Here is a 24,939-nt window from a genome sequence, read left to right as displayed (position 1 = left end):
TGGAGGTGTTAGAGGAGGCAGTCCTCTGGCTGGCCCAAACAGCTGTAGTTTCTCCCCGTTCCGTGTTTCCTGCTAGCATTTTTAGGACTCAGGAACAAACCAATGCCCTCACCCACCTCCCCACCCCTGAAGTCTGATAAGCAGCAGGGCTAAAGTGATGAAATTCCACTTGGTGCCCAAATGTCTAATCACTCCCTCCTCCAGAGATCAGGCAGCAACATCTACATTGCACTCCATGCAGCAAGACATGTAGCCCCTGGAATATAAAACTGGCTGGAGGAGGGACTTTCTAGTCCCTCACTGTCAAGGATTAAATTGTGTCCCCCAAAATATCTGTCAACTTGGCTAGGCCATGATTCCCAGTATTGTGCGATTGTCCACCATTTCTTCATCTGATGTGATTTTCCTGTGTTGTAAATCCTATCTCTATGATGTTAATGAGATGGAATTAGAGGCAGTTATGTTAATGAAGCAGGACTCAGCCTACAAGATTAGGTTGTGTCTTAAATCAATCTCTTTTGGGATATAAAAGGGAGAAGCGAGCAGAGAGACATGGGGCCCTCATACCATCAAGAAACAAGAGCCAGGAGAATAGCATGTCCTTTGGACCCGGGGTTCCTGCACTGAGAATTTCCATGACTGGGGAAGATTGATGACAAGCACCTTCCCCTAGAGCCAACAGAGAGAGAAAGCCTTCCCCTGAAACTGGCACCCTGAATTCGGACATCCAGCCTCCTAGATTGTGAGAGAATAAATTTCTGTTTGTTAAAGCCATCCACTTGTGGTATTTCTGTTATAGCAGCACTAGATGACTAACACACTCACCTACGGTACAAAGTGGGGACATGTGTAGAAGAGTCTCCGTCTCCACAGGATAGCTTTTGAGGCAAGGGGGACCAATTTGCCCTAGGACCGTTTCCTGTTGCTTGCCATCTGTTTGAGCAATTAAACGGCTTTCATTTGCCAACACTTCCTGAGTGTCTCCTGTGTGTGGCTTGATCAGAAAGAGATGGACATGACACCCATGGAGTGATTGATGTCGCTGGGTGCAATCCTCCTCCTAGCAGTTTTACGGAAGCTTGGAATTTTGAAACAACCTGTGTGTGCAGCATAGTGTTTCTTAAGCTGCTTGTGGGTATGGAAAGTGCAAGTATGATGTAACTGCTGTCGGCTGAGGCTACAGAGCCAGTGAAAGACTTGGGGTGCCATTCAGTCAAATGCAAGGAATGAACCAGTTGGCAGAGGTAAGGGTAAACAGGTCCAACCTACCTCATTTTAGTTTACTTTAAATTTTATTTCCTTTTTAACCGTCTTCCTAAAAGGATTAAACACAGCTTCTAATAAGTCACACATATAAAGAATCACTGAAATAAGAAATTGGGAGACATGTACTAAAGGGTGGGGATTGGACTGGGGAAGATACACTAATAGCAAAGAAAACCAGGCTTCAGTGAGTCACACCTGAATGCCACACTAGCTGTTTTTAAGCCTGCATTGATTGAACATTGATCATGAGCTAAGCACTTGTCATGCTTGATCTTATTTATTAACCCATGATGTGAGTGTTATTATTATCTCCATTAATTTTTTTTTTTTTTTAGCTAATGAGAAAATGGAAACTCAGATTACATAACTTACTCAAAGTCCCACAGCCAGGATGCAGCAGAACCAGGATTTGAACCTAGGTGTGACTCTAGAATCTGGGCTCTTAATCGTACATGTACCAACTCTGAGAACAAGGGGATGCTGCATGGCTTAAAATTAGGAAAGGTATGTGTCAGGGTTGTATCCTTTCACCATACCTATTCAATCTGTATGCTAAGGAAAAAATCTGAGAAGCTGGACTATATGAAGAAGAACACAGCATCAGGATTGGAGGAAGACTCATTAACAACCTGCAATATGCAGATGACACAACCTTGCTTGCTGAAAGTGAAGAGGACTTGAAGCATTTACTGATGAAGATCAAAGACTATAGCCTTCAGTATGGATTGCATCTCAACATAAAGCAAAATTCCTCACAAATGGACCAATAAGCAACATCCTGAAAAATGGAGAAAAGATTGAAGTTGTCAAGGATTTCATCAACACCCACGGAAGCAGCAGTCAAGAAATCAAACGACGTATTGCAGTGGGCAAATCTGCTGCAAAAGACCCCTTTAAAGTGCTAAAAAGCAAAGATGTCACCTTGAGGAGTACGGTGGGCCTGACCCAAGCCATGGTATTTTCAACTGCCTCATATACATGGGAAAGCTGGATAATGAATAAGGAAGACCAAAGAAGAATTGATGCCTTTGAATTATGGTGCTGGCAAAGAATATTGAATATAGCATGGACTACCAGAAGAACGAACATATCTGTCTTGGAAGAAGTTCAGCCAGAATGTTCCTTAGAAGCAAGGATGGCGAGACTTCATCTCAGGTACACTGGACATGTTATCAGGAGGGACCAGTCCCTGGAGAAGGACATCATACTTGGTAAAGCAGAGGGTCCGCGAAAAAGAGGAAGATCGTCGATGAGCTAGATTGAGATGGATTGACACAACGGTTGCAACAATAGGCTGAAACATAGCAACCATTGTGAGGCTGGTGCAGGACCTGGCAGTGTTTCGTTCTGTTGTACATAGGGCTGCTATGAGTTGGAATGGACTCCAGGGCACCTAACAACAACAACAACAAACTCTGAAGGTAGCAGTGATTGGGCAGCAAGTCAAGAGAAGACTAGGGTTCAGTGGCAAGAGATCTATTCCCTGAAGATGAAGGGTAACTAATCTATAATAAAGGGATGAAAATAACCAAAACCAAACTTGCTGTCAAGTCGATTCCAACTCATAGTGACTCCATGTGTGTCAGAGTGGAACTGTCCTCCATAGGGTTTTCAATGGCTGATTTTAGAGAAGTAGATCTCCAGGCCTTTCTTCCAAGGCACCTCTAGGTGGACTTGAACTTCCAACCTTTCAGTTAGCAGCCAAGCACTTAACTGTTGAACCACCCAGGGACTCACTCACTCTCTCTATTTGTGTGTGTGTATATATATATATCTCCCTGGTGGCAAAGTGGCTAAGAGCTCGACTGCTAACCAAAAGGTCAGCAGTTCAAATCCACCAGTCGCTCCTTGGAAACCCTATGGGGCAGTTCTATTCTGTCCTATAGGGTCACTATGAGTTGGAATTAACTTGATGGCAATTGGTTTATACATACATACATATATATATATAAAATCACATATAATGAATTTTTTTTCTAAAAGAACAGTTAACCATGCAGTTCATCAGGCTAATTACTTTTCTTCCTCTTAATAGTTTGTTGTTTAATACATAACAAATCTCAGAATGAGAGATAGAAATAACTAGGTTAAAAAAATTCACGTTATTCCTTCGTGTGTTCATTCAGCACAACCAATACACTGTCAAAGTCCTAACACAAGGATTTTCAAATTTTCAAGTTGGCTTCTAATTGCATGAAGTATAAGAGGAAGGATTCCTGACTTTATGGTATGGGGAATATTATAAACTCTGAAGGGATTGCTTAGTTGTCCAGAGAGAATAGCTGGTTTTTCTTATTAAGCTATTTTGGGACAGGCATGGAGAAAGAAATGTGAAGGTATACTTGTTTGGAGGAAAAAAGATGAATATTTTTCCTTACTCTTAATGAAAATTCTTTTATATTTATTGGATTTCCAGGCTATTATTTCATATCAGCATTACATTTTCATGAGGATCACAAGAATGGGAATCTAAGAGATGCAGGCAGGTTTCACAATAAATAAGAGGTTCTTTCTTTCCGATTTCCAACTACAATACATTCCACATTTTTGGGCCACTGGATTAGGTATAATCCATCCAAATACAATAAAGGATAAGCCCTTTTTTTGGCTCCTCATGATTTTGTACAAAAGTGAGGAATGTGACTTCTATCCAAAACAAGTACACTTGCAACAATAACAATTCACCAAAATTATGCCACTATCACTTGTTATGATTTCATTACAGGACAAAAGTGTGTGAAGAAATTGATAAGGACCATTTTTTTTTTTTTTTGGTATTAATAGAAAAATTTAAAATAGATAATGTTCCCACTGGAACAATTTAATGTTAAGAAAGTTGTTTCCTTGCATTTTAATGTGTCTTATTTTGATAGTCAGGTCCCTCTAATTTCACTGAGTATAGTACTAGTTTTCTTTGCTCCCCTGGGGCCCTGCAACAGGGGAACTAGAGGAAAGTCTATTGAAGACACTATTTCAATAGGAACAAAAAATAAGCAGAATGGTTTGGAAAGGCCCACTGACTTCTAAAAAACGTCAGCTTTTAAGGGCAATGTGAGCAGGAACGGTATCTTGTTTCTCTCAGCCCTCACCTCGGACAACGACTAGCACGTAAGTGCTCAATAAATATTAACTGAATGAATCAGTGAGTATGAATGAGTAAATGAAATGGTTCTTTGCAAGCACAATCTATATCCAGTTGGAGTCCAGGCCCTACGTATACAAGCTGGGTTTACCATGGACCACACAGCGGCCATATCTCGACGGAAACCACTCCTGAAAGTGTTGAGGCAGAAGCAAAGGCTAGTCAATCCTCGCGAGGGGCGGGGCAGGAGCGAGGCTCGCGTCGCTTCTCCACAGGAGGGAGCCTACAGGCTTTAGGACCCGGGGAAGCAAGGACTAAGGCTGGAAGGCGGGACTACGCGAGTCTGTCGCGTAGACCTGACGTAACCAGGCGGCGCCAGCAAAAGAGACGCCGCCGAAAGCTGTGGGGAGACACGTTTTTCGTTCTTAGCTCCTACGCACCATGTCGGCCCCGGTCCAGCAGCCTCCTCAGCCTGCTGACGGGAAGCGCAAAGGCAAGGCTCAGTATGTGCAGGCCAAGCGGGCTCGGCGCTGCGATGCCGGCGGACCCCGGCAGCTGGAGCCTGGACTACAGGGTATACTCATTACTTGCAACATGAACGAGCGCAAATGCGTGGAGGAGGCCTACAGCCTGCTCAACGAGTACGGTGATGACATGTATGGGCCGGAAAAGGTACCATCCCGGGGCTGGCGGGCCTACGGGCCTTGGAGGGAGGTGGAAAGGCTGCGTAGCTAGCTGCCGTTGTACGCATGCGCGCAGTTTGTGGCGCTTGGGTGGCGGGAGAGCGTGGCGTGGTGTATGTTTCCGCCCCTTCGCGGTACCTCGGTTACAGACTCCGCCCTCTTTTGGGCTGGGGGTTCGAATCCTCGCTCAGTTCTCACTAGCTAGGGAATTCTTGACTGCCAGAAGGAAACCTTGAACACTTGCCTGGTCTTGTGCTTCAAATGTTTGCACGTTGGGTTTTTTTTTCCATCGTTAGTCACGGTGGTGGTGGTGGTGTGTGCCGTCTAGTCCATTCTGACATATAGCGATCCTGTATGACAGGAGTAGAACTGCCACTAGAATTTCCTAGACGGTAATCTTTATGGGAAACCACCAGAGTGGCTGGTGGGTTCAGATAGGTCCCATTTGTTAACTGCTTTCTGAGGATCAGGTGTCCCGAAGCTCTTTATAACTTGCAACCCTCAACAACAACAGTCTAGTGAGATAATGTTCAAGAGTAAACTGAGACTCAAGGATGGCTGAAGTTCGCAAGGGCAAGCTTCATTCAATTTCACTGTTTTTGCTATATCTTAGACCGTCTGAGGAGTCCCTGGGTGGCCCAAATGGTTAAACGTTGGCTTACTAGCAGAAAGATTGGTAGTTTGAACCAACCAGAGGCGCCTTGGAAGATAGGCCTGACGATCTGCTTCTGAAAGGTCACAACCTTGAAAATCCTATAGAGCAGTTCTACTCTGCAGACATGGGGTCACCATGAGTTGGAATTGACTGGATGGGAACTAACGTAACAGCTGTTGAATCTGAACACCACGCTGTAATTCGTTCCTAAGCAGTACCCAAAACCAAACACAAACCCACTGCCGTTGAGTCTGTTCTGATTCATAGGGTCCATATAGGACAGAATAGAACTGCTCCATAGGGTTTCCAAGACTGTGAATTTTTACAGGAGCAGATTGCCATATCTTTCACCAGTGGACCGGCTGGTGGATTTGGACCGTTGACCTTTTGGTGAGCAGCCAAGCACTTAACCACTGTACCACCAGTGCTCCTTGGGCCTTAAGCAATAATATCTGAAATAGTGGGTTTAGCGTGCCAGTTATTTCACAAGTGCAGATAAGAATATATTTTAAAAAGTAAAAACTCTTGTACCAAAAAACTAGACAAAATAAAAAGAACACAAATCTGTTGTCTTTGAGTCTCTTCTGACTCCTGGCGACCCCATATGTTACAGAGTAGAACTGCTCCATGGGGTTTTCAAGGCTGTAATCTTTAAAGGAGCAGTTCCCCAGGCCTTTCTTCCACAGAGCTGCTGGGTGGGTTCGAACTGCCAACTTTAGGTTAGCAGCTAATCGCAAACCACTTGCACCACCCAGGGTCCTACTTTTGTACTCATACCACCTAAAATCTAATTATCCTATCATGTTTTGGAAATCATATTATTTATTTTGGATGGATCAATACACACCTACACACGTGGTATTAAATGGAAAAGGATAGCACAGAGGGAATTTAAATTCAGGCTGTGTCATTTACTAACTGGGAATTAGCAAGCTACTTAACTCTGCTGAGCTAGAGTTTATTTGTAAAAAAAAAAAATAGCATTTTATAAGGTTGTTTAAAGCTAAAAAGTCACTTATATACATAGAATGCTTCCGGTGTATAATAAAAGCTTATAAACGTGTGCATTTATTATTAGTGTCAGATGGGAAACCCCATTGGTAGGGCAGAGAACTGGGCAGCAAGTCCATGTCCTGTCTGTACTGGTGCCTTGAGCAAGTTTTTGAACTATTGCTGCGCTCTGTTCCTCAGAACAGGAGTAAAGGCTTTGAATTCCATAAGTAACTGGTCTCATCTCATCAAAAGGAGAGTATACTGACTTATTAGGCACAAAGACAGTTAGTGATGGTAAGGCCCTCCCTGAAATGATTCCTCTGGTGAGCACATTTCTCTCTATCCCACATGCAAGATACTTTTGAAAACATTTTCAGTTGATGTGTTTGAGTCTGAGGGAACTGCTGTCTTCCTCTGCATTTTGGAGGGAGGGTGTCTCAGTCTCTCAGTAAAAGCTTTATTGTCAATATTGAGCCATCTGCCACTGGGAGTTTCGCGTAAGTACTTAATTGTAACTTTTAAACATGAGCTGTTGTGACATCTCTGCTCATTAGCTTTGTGCAACCAGTTTACAGACAAGAATCAGCAGCCCTCTGGAGACGAGGGAGAAGACGATGATGTGGAGGCTGCCTTGAAGAAGGAAGTTGATGACATCAGGGCGTTTACAGAGATGAGGCTAAGAAGATTCCAGTCCGTGGAGAGTGGAGCGAATAATGTTGTCTTCATCAGAACACTTGGGATAGGTGTGTCTGACTTACACTCTGTAAGATTGTTCATCCTATAATATCTGAACATTTTCTTGTCTCACTGAACACTACTTGGTAAATGGCTTTCTGGGCATAGTTCACTTGCTTACATCTTGTCTAACCTGTATTAGCACTAGGCATATGGAGAGGTGGAATGGGGTAGTGGACGTGGCATTGGCTTGGGAGCATTGGCTTTGCCTCTTCCTTCTGAAGTAACTTTAGGCAGAACGAGAGTATGTGTCCTGTCTAAAAGGGGCAGCTGCTACTCAGCTCCAGCCAGTTTGGGAGTGTAGTCTTGGTAGGCCAGATCTTCCAGTTTTTCAAAAGAAGTTGGAAATCTGGATAGGTTTCTTGATTTTCAAATGTGGTGAGCAAATTCAAAAATATTGAGAACACTGAGCAGCCCCAGAGAGACTTACATGCAGACAGGATGTGGCCTGAGGGCTTCCACTTCTTGTTCTTGTGCACTTCAAGGTGCTGGGGCTGCTGCTTCTCCCAGTCTGGGATCTGGACTTTTTGTGCTGAGTTAGCTAATGGATTAATTAAATCCTTTTAAGTGACTTGTAGAATTTTGTTTTGTGTTTGTAAGAAAGTGGGTACTATTTAAGCTTTATTACTGTTGATAGTTGTTATACGAAAACAGAATGGTGTTGTAGATAGATAAATCAGAATTTCACAAAAATGTTAGCCCCACTGTCTTCGTGAACATTTGTTTTTAAAGCAATAATACTGAACTTAAAATAATAATAAATATTATTGTTTATTATTATTTATTAAGTATTATTACTACATAAATACAATAGGCAGTGAAGAAGAAATAATTAGAAAAAATGACTAGGTAGACTCATTTAAATTTTATTGTGAAAATTCCTTCCATCTTCAACTTATGTCAGTGCGAATTTAGAAAGTTTTAATAATTTCTAAAATGTCTGAGAACTTATATTCTTAATATAACCTCCTTGTTTGCTCTCTGCTGATTTTTTCTTTCTGTTTTAGAACCTGAGAAATTGGTGCATCATATTCTCCAGGATATGTACAAAACCAAGAAAAAGAAGACTCGGGTTATTCTACGAATGTTACCCATCTCTGGCACGTGCAAGGCTTTCATAGAGGATATGAAAAAATATGCAGAAACATTTTTGGAACCCTGGTTTAAAGCACCAAATAAAGGGACATTTCAGATTGTATACAAATCTCGAAATAACAGTCACATGAATAGAGAAGAAGTTATCAAAGAATTGGCAGGTATGTTTTTTGGTGATTCCACCTAAGTCCAATATTAAATACTTGCTTTTAAGAATTTTAAAAAGGAATTAAGGCTTATGATTTTGAGTGTGGAACAGGTATACTAAAATATCCTTAAAATAGTTTGAAACTGCTGGGAAAGTCAAGTCCCACTTTTCCAACACCAAGTGTGTTGATCCGTCCATATCAATTTGTTATCAGTTCTGTTCCCCCTCTGTTCTGACCAGCTGCACATGCAGCATTTCTTCTTCTGACCCTGACTTCTGGAGCTAAATCAGACCTCACAATTAAAGGACACAGTCCTCTGTACTGCCAAGTTTGCTCAAGACTTCAGACTCCAGCTGCAAGCTTGGGAGTTCCATGACACCCTCCCTTCTGACTTGCTGGGTGCCACTACCCCCTTGGATTTGATGATTTGTTGGAACAACTCAGCAGAACTCAGGAAAGTACTATACTTTATAGTTTTCTTATAGCAAAAAGGATACCAGTGAAGAGATGCATAGGACGAGGTCTAGGAGGGTTCCCAACATGTAGCTTCCACATCCCAAAAAGGGACATGCTACCCTCCCATGTCTTTTACCAACCAGGAAGCCCATGGAGCTTCCATGTCTAGAGCCTTTATTTGGGCACATTACTTCGGTATGATTGATTGAATCAGCCTCCTACCCCTAAGGTTGTGAAAACACCAGGTGGGTCTTTTTGGTTTGGCCAGCCCCCCACCCAAGAGTCACCTCACTAGTAAACCTGTTCTGGAGCTGTCATCAGAGAGATTTCAGTCTCTAAGGAAATTCCACAGTTTTAGAGATTATCTCTCCGGAACCACTGACAAAGACCAAATTCTTGGGTAAAGTTAACCCAACACAGCCTGATTTTGGTATGAGAGTTTCTGGTTGTTTAGATGGTCTTTTCCAAATCAGTATGGAATGTTTTTGTTTTGTTTTGTTTTTTTAAAACGAAAATTACTTTCGTCAAATGTCTTAGGATTTCGTTTGTATTTATTTACATTGAAAGGTTCAGTGAATTTGATTGAAGTCCATGTAGAATAGTGGACTAGTATATATTAACAATTTCCAAACAAAAGGATGAAAGATTGTTTTTATATTCATCAAGCTTCATGCTATCCTTCTCAGCCTAAGTGTTTTCTTCTTGTTTTTGTTACAGGAGTAGTAGGCAGCCTCAATTCAGAAAATAAAGTGGATCTTACCAATCCACAGTACACGGTGGTGGTAGAAATCATCAAAGCTGTCTGTTGCCTGAGTGTCGTGAAAGATTACATGTTGTTCAGAAAGTACAATCTCCAGGAGGTAGTAAAGAGTGCCAAGGACCTGTCACAGCTTAACCCAAAGCAGGCAGCACCTGTGGGAAATGGGAGAGAAGCTAAACTGGAATCTGGTGACAAATCAAGTCAAAGTGACCCAGCAGAAGGAAAATGTAACCAGGAGGAGGTACCAGGGAATAGTGAGGAGGTGAAGCAGACAAAACCAATGTCTGAGACACAGGTGGTGAATGAAGGCGGAAGTAAACCTGAACTTGGAAGTCAAGTCCCCAAAGAACCCAAGTCAAATGAAAATGACCTCGCATAGGGGAAAAAAACCATTCAGTGTTGAAGGTGGGTCTCTAAACTGGGGTTCTGTGAGATGTTGCTGGGGTTCCATGAAAAATTGCGACTGAAATACTCTTTTTAAACTTGCTGTACTACGTATGGCTGGTACTCACACTAGTGAACAGCAATCAAGCAGCCCTGTTAACAGTTGTTTTTTTAAAAATATTGTGTTTTAGGTGAAGGTTTACATAGCAAATTAGATTCCCATTTAAAAATTTTTATACAAGTTGTTCCATGGCATCGGTTGCATTTTTCACAATGCATCAACATTCTCATTATTTCCATTCTTTTTGTACTGTTCCTGTTAATCTAACTTCCTTGTCCCTCCTTCCCTTCTCATCTTTGTTTTAGGGTAAATGTTGATCATTTGGTCTCATATAGTTGATTAATCCTGTTAACAATTTTGTTAGAGGTCTTTCAGCCCTGCGTGGCATCTTCCGGTAGGCAGGCCCACATGTATTTGGTTGAGCTGGGGGAAGCTGTTGGTAATTGGTGAACACTGTAATGCACTGAGGGAAGGATGGTAGGATGACCTTGGCCTCTCCCTTATGATTACCTTCCCAGTCTCCCCTTACGCACTACCAACTGGTCTGTGGGGGACACTAAGGTCTGTGTAATAGAATATCAGAGGAAAATTTTCATTCTAAGGAAGTAATTTTTACATACCACAACTGAGCTGTTCTCCGCTGTTTTGTTGTAAACATTGCAAAAACATGGATTGTGTAGGTTAGAAATGAGTTGTTTGGTGATGTCTTTGTATTTTCTGTGATTTTCTTGTTTGTTATGCCCATTTTTTTTGTCTTACTAACATTTGTCACAAATAAATCTGATGGTCCAGTGCTACAATTTATGAAGGCAAGGTGTGAGAAGAGGACCATGCTAGGTATTAGCCTGCAGACATTTCTGATAAGGTTAATGATAAAGAATTACAATCATATGAGCTACTTCAGTGTACTGGAGCAACAAGGAATACAAGAAAGTCTGTCTACAGCAAAAGCTGCGTTATCAAGGGTGTTATGTGGGCTTGTAAACCAAGCTGTCTTCCTCCATTTTGCATTGTCTGTGGCATACAACTTATAGATCTAGCAATTGCTCCAGCAATTTGAAAATACAGGTGTTGATTATTTTAAATGGCTATTGGAATATTAAAACAGAGTAAAACTTGTGTAAAAAAAAAAAAAAAATCACGTTCAGTTAAAAAGTTCAGGAAGCAAGTTTTTTAGTGGCAGAACTTATCCCAGGAAAGAAAAATTCACACAGTTGTTGAGAGTCTAACAATGGCATCATTAAAATGCTAGGCAAGATGCAGTATGAGAAGTTGAAAGACTTTGCTCAATTTAGTAAGATTTTATGTAAATAACTAAAGCAGTAGCTTCTTTATCCAGGTTGATGAGTAAACAGATTCCACCAATATTTGTCATGTTACCACATTTGTAAGATTTGTAAATGATGATGCAATTCAAGAAAACCTTTTCTGCTGCACAGAGCTGCCCCGAACAAAGGTCAGTATGTATTTAATGCTGTGTCTTCATATCTGGAAACCAAAAGTCTGTAATCTGTACTGCTGGCACCCCATCAGTGGTTGGTTCCATGGCAAGTTTTGCCACTTGTTAAAAAAGAAAATCCTGACATTGATGTTACAGCACACTGCTTTCTTCACAGAGAGGTGCTGATGTAAAAAACTTAGAGATGAAAATAAGTTCTGAATAATGCTGGGAAAGTGGTTAATGTTTAATAAACAAAGACACATTCACACAAGGATGTTAAACTAAAACCTTGACAGATCTTCCAGTTATCAGTAGAAGAGTTCTCAGCAGGGTATATGAGCTGAATGGTGAATTGCCAGAGTACTTAAAAGAAAACAGTAGGCCAGAAACTAAAACCTTGACAGATCTTCCAGTTAGTAGAAGAGTTCTCAGCAGGGTATATGAGCTGAACGGTGTACTTAAAAGAAACCAGTAGGTCAGATTTTGCCAGATCCTTTGAAGATAAAGAATGGCTACAGGAAACTAGCCAGTTTAGGAGACATTTTTCCTCACATGAACAAATAAGTTTCCACACGGTCTTGGAGAAAATGCTTTTTCTTAAAGTGACAAGATTCTTAGATTTAAAAGGAAACTGACTCTCTGGAAAAAGTGTAACTAAAGAAACTCTTGAAATGTTTCTGTAGCTACTTGAGCTTGAGAATGAAGAAGGATAACAACATGCCTTATAAAAAATCACCTGGAAAAACTGCAAAACCAAATAATATTTTCCCAACGACTGGGTACAGAACCCTTTCTTTAAATCTTCTGCTCAGCCTGAGAATTTGTCTTGAGAGGAGAGGAAGAACTCTGTGAGCCCTAGGCTGACAAGCTCTAGATTTCTGTGAATTAAGAGTATTCTTATGTCTACAACTTAGTGGTCACACTGACATAAATTCAGGGTTTCCTGAACTTGAAAGTTATTTCAAGTTTTCCTCCAAGGTAAAAAAGGTCGAAAAAGACTAGAAGAGACACACCAAAGAGGGCTATAAAATAAAGGTGTCCAGATGGAGAATATTAAGGTACATACATTTGGAACTGGATGTATTTTTGTTTTAAAAAGTTAGGAAGTATAAATGTTAAGATTTCTCACATTTAGCTATGTCAGTTTAATGGGTAGTGAATATGAGAATTGGTAATTGAGACTTGAAGGATTTGGGTGACAAAGAGAATAGGCAGGTCCTTGCTAATGCAGTTAAGGGTGCTAGAGGCTGGAACTTCTTTAATAAATCTTTAAATACTTAGAGTGTTCTCTTAATGGGGTTGAAGTCATCTTGAAAGAATAAGAGCATTATTAATATCATTTGGGGGAACAGGGAAGATAGAATTTTGGTGCCTTCTTTAGCATACTTGCTCTAAGACAAAGATACTTTTATTTGATAGTGTAAGACAAAGGGACTCTGGGAATAAAATTGGCCATATGCCTACAGGACATACAACTCTGTGGAACTGAATCCTTTTACTTTGTGAAAGCTGCTACTGTAGAGAAGGGTTTTGATTTTATAGGTTGTTTTCAATCCCCTTTTGTATTTGTTTGGTAAAACTTGTGTGTGACTTGCAATTCTTTACAACCGTGTTCTGTTGGAATCTGAATTCATTGAAAGATTTGTTTTCAGGTTTATAAACTTCATATTCACTGACATTTGAGCATGTTATTTTATAAATGATGAGATTCCAGGGTGGGGATTGAGGCTTTTATTCTTTTCTTTTCTTTAAATTTTTTATTTGAAAAAATTGTGTCATTTAAAGACCTCAAGTGTTGTGGTTTAGTAAACTTGTTTTGCTCTGTACAGGAAAGAGTGTTAAACTTGGTATATTTTAAAACATGTTTCTAAGGTTAAACATGGTTTTCAAATGTTATTTTTACTGTATTTTGCGTTTGGTAAGGCCAGATATTCAGCTTGTTTTTCATAGTTCCTGATGTTTTCAGAAAAATTGTGATAAATTTCTTTCTTAAAGATTGGTGTTCTGTGCCTTTCCTTTCTGTCTCTTGGAAAATCTCTTACTGTACAGTTAGCATTAAAAAGTTTATTTGTCAGATTATGTAGCAAGTCGACTAAAAAGAATCATATGTGCATAACCCTAAAAAGTAAAGATACAAAAAATTTAATTAGTCTCAAATAATACTCCTAAATAGTCTAAGTTTTGGGTATTTTGTAATGAATTTGCTTCAAAATGAGGTACGGTAATGGAGTACTTGAAATTTCACCAAACTCACTTACTGCCTTTTTAATGAGTTGTATTCTCAATTGTAGCGTTAATATTTTAATCCACCTTAAAGTATTGGTAATATATAAAGATGTTAAGCAGAAGAAATTCTCTTTTTGACCATTTCTCTTAGAATAGTTCTTGTCTTTATTTTAAATTAATCAGGCACAAGAAAAGTGAAAAACAGACTCATTGTCCACTATCCTTTTCCAAGTAATCACTTGATTCTTGCTATTTGAAACACTACAAATCAATGCAACCCTTGCCCTTATGTCAGTTTGGTCATTACAAGTTTCTTCCCAAATATTTTTAGAGTCTTCCTCCCTTTGGCTAAATACAGAACAAAAACTCAGTTGAATTTTTCAATCAGAAGGAAACAGCACTTTAAGAGAAAACCAAATCCGTTGCTGTCGAGTCGATACCGACTCATAGCAACCCTATAGGACAGAGTAGAACTGCCCCATAGTGTTTCCAAGCCTGTAATCTTTATGGAAGTAGACTGCCATGTCCTTCTGCCGTGGAGCTGCTGGTAGGTTCAAACTGCTGACCTTTCATTTAGTAGTCAAGTGCTTTAACCACTGCACCACCAGGGCTCATTTTAACTGGTCACTGAGTTATAAAAAAGCAAGGACTAAGAGAAAGTACCTATGTAAATACTCAATGCCTTGGTTTTCTTATCAAGTTATGTTCGTCCCCATTCTTGGTCTCTTAAAACATTTCGTTTGATTTTTCTGGTGATAGTCTTTGGGAGTTCTTGAACAAATTCCACCTAATTGACAGAAAGCATAAATGACAGTTGGTTCCATTGAAACTCTGATGTTGCATTTTAGAGTGTGGGGATTGACTTAGCCTAGGTTCACTGATTTCTTGGACACCAGAAACTATTGCGTTTATATAGTATAGATGATGTTTTTAGTGTACTTTTATGTGTTGCCAGAAGGAAATAATCCCTTTATCCCATTGCTTTCCTCAATTCAGACTAGACCTAGGCCTCTGCTATCTCAAGGACATGGTGGCAGTACCTAAATGCAAAGAGAAACAAATTAGTTCTTGGCTTCTGAGGTTTTTAAGGCTGGGTCCTGGAGGTTCTTTAGGGAGATTTTAGGGATAATTTTGAGTATATACTATTTTCTCTTCATGCCCTGACTTGAAGACCCTAAAACCCTCCCTTTGTTCCTCTCCCGCAAGATACGATTACTATATTTTTAAATGCCCTCAAACAAAATTTCTGAAAATCAGCTGGTTGCTGATTTAGTGAATTTAATGGAGAAAATGTGACCAGTCCTTAGATTGAAAATTAACTGCCTTTTGGCTGAAATGATGCCAAGTGAGGTAGAATTCTCATGTAGGTGGATTAGTCAGTATCAACCAATGGGATTCCCCAGCTAGATGGAAACTGCAGTGCCATCTGTATGTATTTATATAGAATTGTTCTTAACTCCTCCTTTGAAGAAGGTGGCTTTGGATAACATCTTCCTGACCCTTAAATGTGATCACTTAAATGATGTGTTTTCATAGAGAAGTGTGATGGCCCAAGAGTACTGAGATGAATCAAGTGCCATCCCTAGAAACAAGGCACTTGGCAGTTCTTTGCCATCTTTTCTTTTTTCCCTCATGAAATGGGACGAGTAGTTCTAGAAAGATCTTTAGTAGTTACTCAGTGTTTGTAGAGATGATCAAAACTTCTAGTTTATCAAATATTTGTGGTGTCTTAAAATATTTCAAAGCAAAATAAGCACTAACATTGAAATAGGTGTCTTCTACCTATGTAATAAGCTATTATAAAAGCTAGTAAAATCTATATACCACCTTAGACTCTAGTTTGGTAATACACGCTTAGCTTTTGGGCAAAGTACTTGCCTTTCTTGGGTATTTGAAGGTGCAGTTGATTTTTTCACGTGATCCTGAAGTTCCAGAGTTAATTTCTCTGGGTTGGATGATTTAAAGGGTGCAGATAGGACAACAAAAGCTTTCACCACCTGTAGAAAAGTCAATTCATATTGCTGTGTTTGTTTTTTAGACACATCAAGGGTTTGGAACCAATGCTGAACCCAAGTACTTAGGATTTGATAGCAGCAGCTTGAGTGATGAATGTAAACGCCAGAGATCACCTCTGAACAAAGCTTAGATAAGGTAATATTTTGAGATCTAATTCCACATAAATAGTTTGTGAGTATGAAGAGTGCAGTGTTCAATAAAGCTAAAGTTTGAGTTTTATTTATATGTTCCAAACCAAACCAAACCCATTGCTGTTGAGTTGATTCCAACTCATAGCGACCCTATAGGACAGAGAAGAACTGCCCCATAGGGCTTCCAAGGAGCGGCTGGTGGATTTGAACTGCCGACCTCTCGGTTAGCAGCCAAGCTCTTAACCCACACCACCGTGGCTCCTTATATGTTACACATGCATTTAACATTTCAGACTGTTGTGTGATACGGGCCATCCTTGATTTACAAATGATCACTTACTCCACCAAACCTATCTTACTGGAAGCGTGCAGTAGGGGGACAAATTGAGGTTCTAGAGAGTATATGGTCAGAAGAGGGCTTAGGAAGGTCTGATGGAGGAAAGGTTGTATCATGGGAGATTGGCTCTCAGGCAGGACTGATCTACTCCTAACATGTCTTTCTTGCTTTATATTTTTTACTTTGTAACACTCTTTGAAACCCACCAGATAATTATTGAGATTAGTAAGTATCCTTTAAATGAATATTCATACATTGATTCTGATTGGTGTTTACTTCTCCTATTCATCTGAAACCAGTTATATTGAGAAAATGAGAATGTGGTGTCAGGTGGAAAATATTTTTGGAGCATGGACGACATTGAGAGTGGAGGGGATACAGGAGGGAAAAGTACAGGATCCACAGTGTCACTGCAAAGGGTCGCTGGTATGTGAGAGGGAGGTACAGAGAGATGTGGGAGGAAGCTGAACTATTATGAAATTTTGCCACTTTCTGAGTCCGTAAAAAACTTCTTCCTCGCCATACCATATGGCTTCCTCCTAGAATGAAGTCTATTACCCTTAGTTAAGGAGGAAGTCATCTCCCAAGTTCCATTTCTTGGAAAACCCTATGGAGCACGGTTCTACTATGACACACACGGGATCTTCCATGAATCAGAATCAACTCAACTGCAACTGGGAAAAAAAAGCTTGTAGAGCTTGCTTGGGAGCCTGGCCACAATCTCCTATTTGCATTGTTTCTGTGAGAAAATTATTGAGTTCCATGATGGCTGTGTATACAGTACAGTGAAATCTTGCTTTTGCTTATGCAGTATCCATTTGTCCTTTTGTACTAAGAGTAACCTGATTTTCCTGTGGAGGATTACTCTGACTTCTCTTTGGTGGGGTTGACACCAAGTCCAAGGACAGGCACATGATCCAGGTCTGGCCAGTCAGCATATACCATTCCCCTAACCAGGATACGCAAATGTGACCCTGGGAGTTGCTTGAAACTGTTGGAAATAAAGCTCTCTCCTTCCAGTGGGGCCATTGTGTAAGCCTAGAGTTAGTTGCCACCAAGTAGGAAGGACTTGCCCAAATAGAGCCAACATAACAGCAGAGCCAAGAAATGGAGAGAGACATGAACCCTTGGATGTAGCTGTATCTGAAGCCTGACTACTCCTGGGCCTTCCTCTTAAGTGAGCCAATAAAATCTCTTTTATTTTTTTACTTAAGTCAGCTTGAGTTTCTGTCATTTGCTACCAAAAGAATCCTAATACCTGTCCCTTGGGACACAGCTCATTTGTGAATTTGATTGCCTGTTAAACATTTGTGCCACATCTGTGCCTCATAATGAGAAGTAGATGACTTCTCTTGATTCAATCTTTACAGTGATCAAATGCATGGAACTTGAAACTATGAAATTGCTGCTTTAATTAGTGACATGTACTCTACCTCTCCTCTGATTGGATCTGGACTACTGACAACAGCCGATTCAATAACTGCCGGGTGTTCAATTAGTGCACTCTCCACTTCAAATGGCCCAGTGCGGTGCCTAGAAGAGGAGAAGGAGCCCTTGGTTACTACAGCACCAAAGGAGGAGACTCTCTTTGGCAAAGTTTTACTTGCTGAGTGTGGTAAATCTACAAACCCAGAGGACATAATGACATCATCAGCTCTGCCGACAAACCAGAAATACCCATCACTGTCCATCACTCCTCTGTCTCCAGTGACGTAAAAATTTCCTCTCATCGTGGCGGCAGTTTTCTCTGGATTGTCCTAGGAATCACAGATGACATTTGGGGATTAATTTGGTCAGAACAGAGAAGGAGGTATGGCACCCACTAAGTGACTAGTGCATCACACGTTCTATTTTTAAAAGAAATTAATTTTTGAGGAGTAGCTCCTAGTATAAAATACAAAAGGTCCAAAAGAGTATAATAAAATGTAAGCCTGTCTTCCACCTCTAGTGCCTCCACTCCTGTAGGCCCCTCTGCCTACCCAGTTTTCCTTTCTGAAGACAACCACTGCAACCAGTTTCTTACACATAGAATTTAATCTTCACAAAACTCTTAGGAGACAGATGGTATTCTCCTCATTTTACAGCTGAGGAAATAGACTTGGATTTTGTGACTTGCCCAAGGTAACACAGCAAGAAATGATGGCTATGAAATTTGGCCTGTATGATCCTGAATACCACCTTTTCTTATTAAAGTGTGACTAGCACATTCTACATTCTCATACCACATATTCAGAGAAGCAGCAGAAGGGCCGTGTAGACTTTAGTCTGAGGGCAATTTCTCCTTCTTTGCCAGGTGGTAGGATATTGTCATTTTCATCTATAATCTAGAATGAAAGAAACGACTTAGGTTCTTAAAATTTTTTTTTCATGAAATGAAAATGGGTTATGAATAGCAGAAAACCGTAAAGCATTATCTCTTCTTTACTGAACCAGTCAGGTATTTTCTTAACCCACCTGGACATCGTAGGGTAGTACGCCTTCCCCATCGAGCCTGGCTTAATTTCTTGTCCTTTCTGATTGGCACAAATGATGCCCTATTGAGAAGACGTACTTTATATAAGTATGCAAAAATCTATTTTCTGTGTCTGTATCATGAGAATGAAACTGAAGATTCAGTTTCGGCTGATTTTCTCACTATGCAAGCTTATCTTCTGGAATGTATTATTTTAGACTAGTGGTTCTCAAACTTGAGTGTGCATCAGAATCACCTGGAACGTTGTTATAACACGGATTGCTGAGCCCCATCCCCGAGTTTCTGATTCATTAGGTCTGAGGTGGAGCCTGAGAATTTGCATTTCTACCAGGTTCCCAGATGCTGCTGCTGCTGGTTTGGTGACCACCACATTTTGAAAACTACTGCTTTAGGCTCAGGGTAACATTAAGTGCACCTTGGAATAAATTCCCATCAGAGGCTCCTTAAGACGTTTCCCAGTTCAGTGGAAAGATGAGCTGCTCTGTTCTGGACCTCTCCAACTCTTAACATCCCTGAGATTTTTCCTGTGCAGGAGGAGACAGGCAGGCTGTATGGAATAATCATAATTCCCCTTCAGCCAAGCCTAAGTGGACAGTTCACAAGCTTTGGTAACTCCTGGCAAGGTAAGTATTCTGGGAAACTCCATAAAAATTCAGAGTGTGATGGGGACACTCCAGGGGCTCTGTTAAGAGTCACGGGGCTGAAAGGCTCCCACCATGCTAAGCTCAGACTTTGCCCTTTGAATATACACTTCTGTCTGTCTGTAGCCCTCGTACAGCTCCAGCCCAGTTTGTGCCTTCCACTGCTCCAGCACCTCCGGGTTGAGCGGCTCCCCTCCTGTCAAACAGTGCCGCAGCTTCTTGAATTTATATCTGCAGAAAAAAAGTTGCATGGACTCTTTGGAGAAATAATCTGAGAGCCTTTCAGTGCAAGGTAGTTATGGCATTCAAGCAACAAGCAAATGAGCTAGGGGAGGTGGGTCTTAGGAAAGTTCATTGAACAAACATTTGTTGAGGACCTACTACATTGCCAGACATTGTTCTAGGCATGTGGGACATGTCTGTGATTAAAACAAGGTTCCCGACAGAGCTTACATTGTAAGAGGTAAGGAGAAATCTTTATGAGCACTGTTAAAATCCTCACAACAACACTATTTTACAGAAGAGGAAATCGAGGCTCAGAGAGGTTAAAGAACCTGCCGAGGCCTCCCAAATAATAAATGGCTGAGTGGGAAACTCTGTACAGTACCTTTAATCAGATAATGCATCAAGTGTGCCACATGTATTAACCATTGCTGTCGAGTTGATTCCAACTCATAGCAACCCATCTAGGATAGAATAGAACGGCTCCATAAGGTTTCCTAGGCTGTAATCTTTATGGAAGCAGACTGCCACATCTTTCTCCCACGGAGCAACTGGTGGGTTTGAACCACTGGCCTTTCAGTTAGAAGCTGAGCGGTTAACCACTGTGCCACCAGGGCTCCTTATGGACGGAGTTAACAGGCTTAGCAGGGTCATCCTGACTACCTAAGTTCACACTATTAATAAGTAGCAGACCCCTGCCTGTTTGGCTTTGGAGCTTGAGCTTTTAGCCACCGTTCTTACTACTCAGCTGCCCACAGGACTCAGGTTAGAAAGCTTGGAACAGCCCACCTCTGATAGAGTAAAGTCCCAAATGCGTGAGAGGGGGTGGGTAGGACACCAATTGTGTGTATTCAGAATCATCCTTGAATAACCTTTGAATCATCCTTGAAAAGTAAGCAAGATGTTGACTTCAGATGTCAATTTGGAGGGCCACAAAGGAGTTGACGACTAGGAAAAGAGATTCTTATCTGCTCTATTCTGTCTCTCATACCACTTTCCCTCCTGGGCCTCTGTACCTCGGAGGGAACAGAAAGTAGAAGAGCTGGCATTAATTAAACCATCTCTCTCTTCGTTTCCTTCTTTCCTCATGAGCTCTATTTATATTAGTTAAATAAATGTAATTGTAACTCCACTGTATGTGCAGATGATTTGGCTGAACTGAATATAATCCCGTAAGACTTCTTTAGCCTTCCGTTCAAGGAAATATAAATGCAGTTTTTTTTAAAAAACAGACTACCAATTCTTCTGAACTGTTTCTGATCTATGAGTGGTACTGAAAGACAGTCTTTTGGGGTAGGAGTTCTGGGACTGTAGAGCTTTGGTTGTCCTGAGGAAAAGGTCCAGTTGCCTCTAAACACTATCTCAGTGGTTCTTAACTGGCATGATTTTGCCCACCAGAGGACTTTTGGCAATGTCTGGAGACATTTTGGAGCCCTGGTGACGCAGTGGTTAAGAGCTCCGCTGCTATCCAAAAGGTGAGCAGTTTGCATCCATGAGCTGCTCCTTGGAAACCTATGGGGCAGTTCTCTGTCCTGTAGGGTCACTGTGAGTCGGACTCGACTCAGTGGCAACGGGTTTGGTGTGTTTTTTTGGGAGACGTTTTGAGTTGTCACAGTTTGGGGGAGGGGGTTGTTACTGGTATCTAGTGGGTGAGTCCCGGAATGCTGCTAAACATTTTACAATGCACAGGACAACCCCCAGCAACACAGAATTATCTGGCCTTAAATGCCCCTCGTGCCGCGATTGAGAAGCCCTGGGCCATCCTCTGCTGCAGTGGGGAGATCTGTGATGTTAGATGATAGCGTTCATTGTGGTTCAAGTGGAGATTTCTGCCCAAGTACATCTTGAGGTCTTTTTGCACAAGCATTCGGTACATGATGGGAGCACTGCACAGTGTCGTGATGGGGTGAGTGGTCAGCGTCTGGATGAATTGTTAAAGAAACATGTCAGAGTGGTTAGCTATAGGTCAAGAACAGAGCTGATACTTAACAACCTCCCATTCTCTTCCATTAATATGTCACTACCAGAAATAAAAACCTGTTGCTGTTGAGTTGATTTCAACGCATGTGTTACAGGGTAGAATTGCTCCATAGGGTTTTACTTGGCTTTAATCTTAATGGAAGCAGATGGCCAGGCCTTTCTTCTGTGGTACTGCTGGGTGGGTTTGAACCACCAACCTTTAGGTTAGCAGTTGAACGCAAACTGCTTGTGCCACCAGCTAATATTTATCAGTTGTCACTAAACCAAACCCTATTGCTATTGAGTCATTTCCAACTCATAGCAACACTATAGGACAGAGTAGAATTGCCCCATAGGGATTCCAAGGGTGTAATCTTTATGGAAGCTGACTGCCACATCTTTCTCCTAGGGAGCGGCTGGTGGGTTTGAACCACTGACTGTTTGGTTAGCAGCTGAGCACTTAAACACTGCACCACTAAGCACCGTTAGTTGTCACTAGTGACTATATATTTGTTGGTAATTTCTGATTATTGGAAATAATGAGCATATGTTACAGTAACAGGCATACACATCAAATTTGAGAACAGCCACAAAATATGACTTGGCTTATTCTACTTCAGGGGTATAAAGTACCTTCCACAGTGGGATCTTAAAATCCTCTGCCCTTCTATTCATGCATAGCACTGACGCTGGATGTATAAGTTGACCCACCAGTACCTTTCTAGCACCATTCCTGTAAGAGAAGTCAGTCTTTTTTATTGAATTGATTAAATGCCTATGTAAAGGATTTTTCAGGCTTTAATTGTTTAAGATTTTCTGGGTTCATTATACGTCGGGGTCTTTAAAATAAAAATAACAACTAGATACCTTAAATCTAGAGAAATACTGATGTTTTAAAGGTCCTCTTTCTGGAGTGGGTTCCATTCTGCCACTTAATGTGTTGATAATTTGTATTAAGTTTAAGCATTTGGAAGAGGGTGCTCACAGTGTATGTCTAGGCTATTTGGATTGTTATAGATTAAAAATAGCTTGCTTTCTTTCAAAAATTAAAAATGTATTATTATGGTAAAATATATATAAGACAACTGGGTGGCACAGACAGTTAAGTACTCGACTACTAGCCAAAAGGTTGGTGGTTCGAACCCACACAGAGGTGCCTAGGAAGACAGGCCTGGTGATCTGCTTCTGAAAGGTAACGACCTTGAAAGCCATATGGGGTAGTTGACTGTGCACACGTGGGGTCACCATGAGATGGAATTGACTTGATGGCAGCTAACAACAATGATGATGTTAGTTGCCATCGAGTCAATTTTCAACTCATGGCGACCCCGTATAACAGAGTAGAACTTCCCCATAGGGTTTCATAAACTGTAATCTTTACAGGAGCAGATCGCCAGGTCTTTCTCCAGTGGAGCAGCTAGATGGGTTTGAACTGCCATCCTTTTGGTTAGCAGTTGAGCACTTGGCATTTGCACCATCAGGGTTCCTTTTACTTACAACAATAACGATAACAAAATATATATAACAAAAAATTTGCAATTTTAAGCCTTTTTAAGTCTACAATTCAGTGACATTAGTTACATTCATCATGTTGTACAACTATCACCTATTCTTGGTATTTCAGAATAGCTTTTGATCTGTAAATGAACATTTCTACTGTGTGTACTTGCTCCCTTCATTCTACTTGTTTTACTAAGTATAATGTCTATAATCAACAATAGTGTAAATCCATAAAGATTTTTATAGCATTTATAATACACATATTATCTTGGTGAAAGAATATTATTCTTAATTTACAAATGTAGGCTTTGAAACTGCAAACTTCACTTATCTACTTCAGGGCATTTTGTAAACCCAATGTAGAGATGCTAGTTCTTACGTTACGCTAGATTTCTGTTAAGACCCTCAAGCCATCTTGTCAGACCAGTTAGCAGAATAACAGGGTGAACATAGCTTTTATTCATACACAGGTATGCTGTTTATTTAATAATATGCGTTTTGTTAAACTTAATTGACTTTTCACGGTTGAAAAATAATTAGCCTGAATCACGTTTTCCTTAAGGCTAAAGAAATCGGACCTCTCTGGTATCTCAATCTTGCCATCTCTGGCTGAGAAGAAAGGTCAAGCCTGGTGTCTGGGACAGTATTGAGTGCTGAGAATTAACAAAGTGAGAAGTATAGAGTAGGGGGAGGATGGAAGGGGCCACTCTGGGAGAAAGGTGACCCCACCTTTAATCTCTTCCACATAGGATTTAGATTTACCAGTTATTGTCTTTGTTTCACTGAATCAGAAACCAAATATTTGTTTAGACGTAAGATTTCTAATCTGTTATTTAGAACTAGGTTTTTAAGCAGCCATAGATTTAATGACACTAGCAAATCCTGAACAATTTGAAACAGAAGACTGGATTTCATGCTTGAGTGTTACGGGAAATTTGCTTTCTATAAGCCCAAGAAGCCGTATATTCTAAGGAGTCATTTATTTGTGGTTTTGTGTGAGACGAGAGAGCTCTAAAGGTAAGTGTAGTTGAAGGTCATGACTTACATCTAGGAAGGTGTCTGTGTCAAACTGGGCCATCTGATGCACAAAAACGCAGGCTCCCTGAAGCCAGGAAGAAAACATACTGCCAGTGGCAGCTTTGATCCAGCCCGTGTCAGACATGTTCCATATGATATCTGAGGATTTCAAGTCCAGCCAATACCTAAATGATAATGAAGAAGCAGCAAAACAGATCAAAGGGGGAAAAACAAAGCAAACAAACTAGTGTTTTTAAGGAGTAGTCTTGCCCCAGAAGGAGCCTGGTGGCGCAGTGGTTAAGTGCTCAGCTGCCAACCGAAATGTTGGTGGCTTGAACACACCAGCCACTCCTCAGGAGAAAAGACCTGGAGATCTGCTCCCGTAAAGGTTACAGCCTTGGAAACCCTATGGGGGAAGTTCTGCTCAGTCCTGTAGGGTCATTATGAGTTGGAATTGACTTGATGGCAATGAGTTCATGGGGTTCTTAACCCAGAGCCTCAAGATCAAAAGATGTCTCTTGGCAGAGTAAGGGATTCTACCTCCCACTCTTTTTTTTTTTAATATTTTATTGTACTTCAGGTGAAGGCTTACAGAACAGATAGTTTCTCATGTAACAGTAACACACATGCTGTTTTATGACATTGGTTAACAACCCC

General features: G+C 40.8%; 2 protein-coding genes across 4 annotated transcripts in view; one reads left to right on the top strand and one right to left on the bottom strand.

Annotated features, from left to right (window-relative positions):
* The first annotated feature begins 4,742 nt into the window (after nt 1-4,742).
* On the top strand, nt 4,743-17,856 carry THUMPD1 (THUMP domain containing 1). 3 transcript variants are annotated; one of them, XM_023728513.1, is made up of 5 exons: nt 4,743-5,020; nt 7,248-7,422; nt 8,422-8,670; nt 9,832-10,279; nt 17,841-17,856. In XM_023728513.1, the coding sequence occupies exons 1-4, from the start codon at nt 4,790-4,792 to the stop codon at nt 10,251-10,253; spliced, it is 1,077 nt and encodes a 358-aa protein (XP_023584281.1). In that variant the 5' UTR covers nt 4,743-4,789; the 3' UTR covers nt 10,254-10,279; nt 17,841-17,856. The 3 variants fall into 3 exon arrangements, with proteins under 3 accessions (XP_023584281.1, XP_023584280.1, XP_004373366.1); XM_023728512.1 differs by lacking the exon at nt 17,841-17,856 and adding an exon at nt 17,014-17,804; XM_004373309.2 differs by lacking the exon at nt 17,841-17,856 and adding an exon at nt 16,025-16,671.
* LOC101343496 (acyl-coenzyme A synthetase ACSM4, mitochondrial-like) overlaps nt 13,972-24,939 on the bottom strand; it is a 27,710-nt gene continuing 16,742 nt past the window's right edge. The window contains 10 exon segments of the mRNA XM_023728514.1: nt 13,972-14,773; nt 15,865-15,881; nt 15,884-15,983; nt 17,904-18,227; nt 18,693-18,794; nt 18,925-18,950; nt 18,953-19,020; nt 19,693-19,815; nt 21,648-21,727; nt 24,311-24,467. Of these exon segments, the coding sequence (XP_023584282.1) occupies nt 14,687-14,773; nt 15,865-15,881; nt 15,884-15,983; nt 17,904-18,227; nt 18,693-18,794; nt 18,925-18,950; nt 18,953-19,020; nt 19,693-19,815; nt 21,648-21,727; nt 24,311-24,467 (1,084 nt within the window). The 3' untranslated portion in view covers nt 13,972-14,686.

This window comes from Trichechus manatus, unplaced genomic scaffold, assembly GCF_000243295.1.
Source record: "Trichechus manatus latirostris isolate Lorelei unplaced genomic scaffold, TriManLat1.0 scaffold00024, whole genome shotgun sequence".
Classification (NCBI taxonomy): domain Eukaryota; kingdom Metazoa; phylum Chordata; class Mammalia; order Sirenia; family Trichechidae; genus Trichechus; species Trichechus manatus.
Note: the sequence above shows the minus strand (reverse complement) of the source record. Positions and strands in the feature narration are given on the sequence as shown.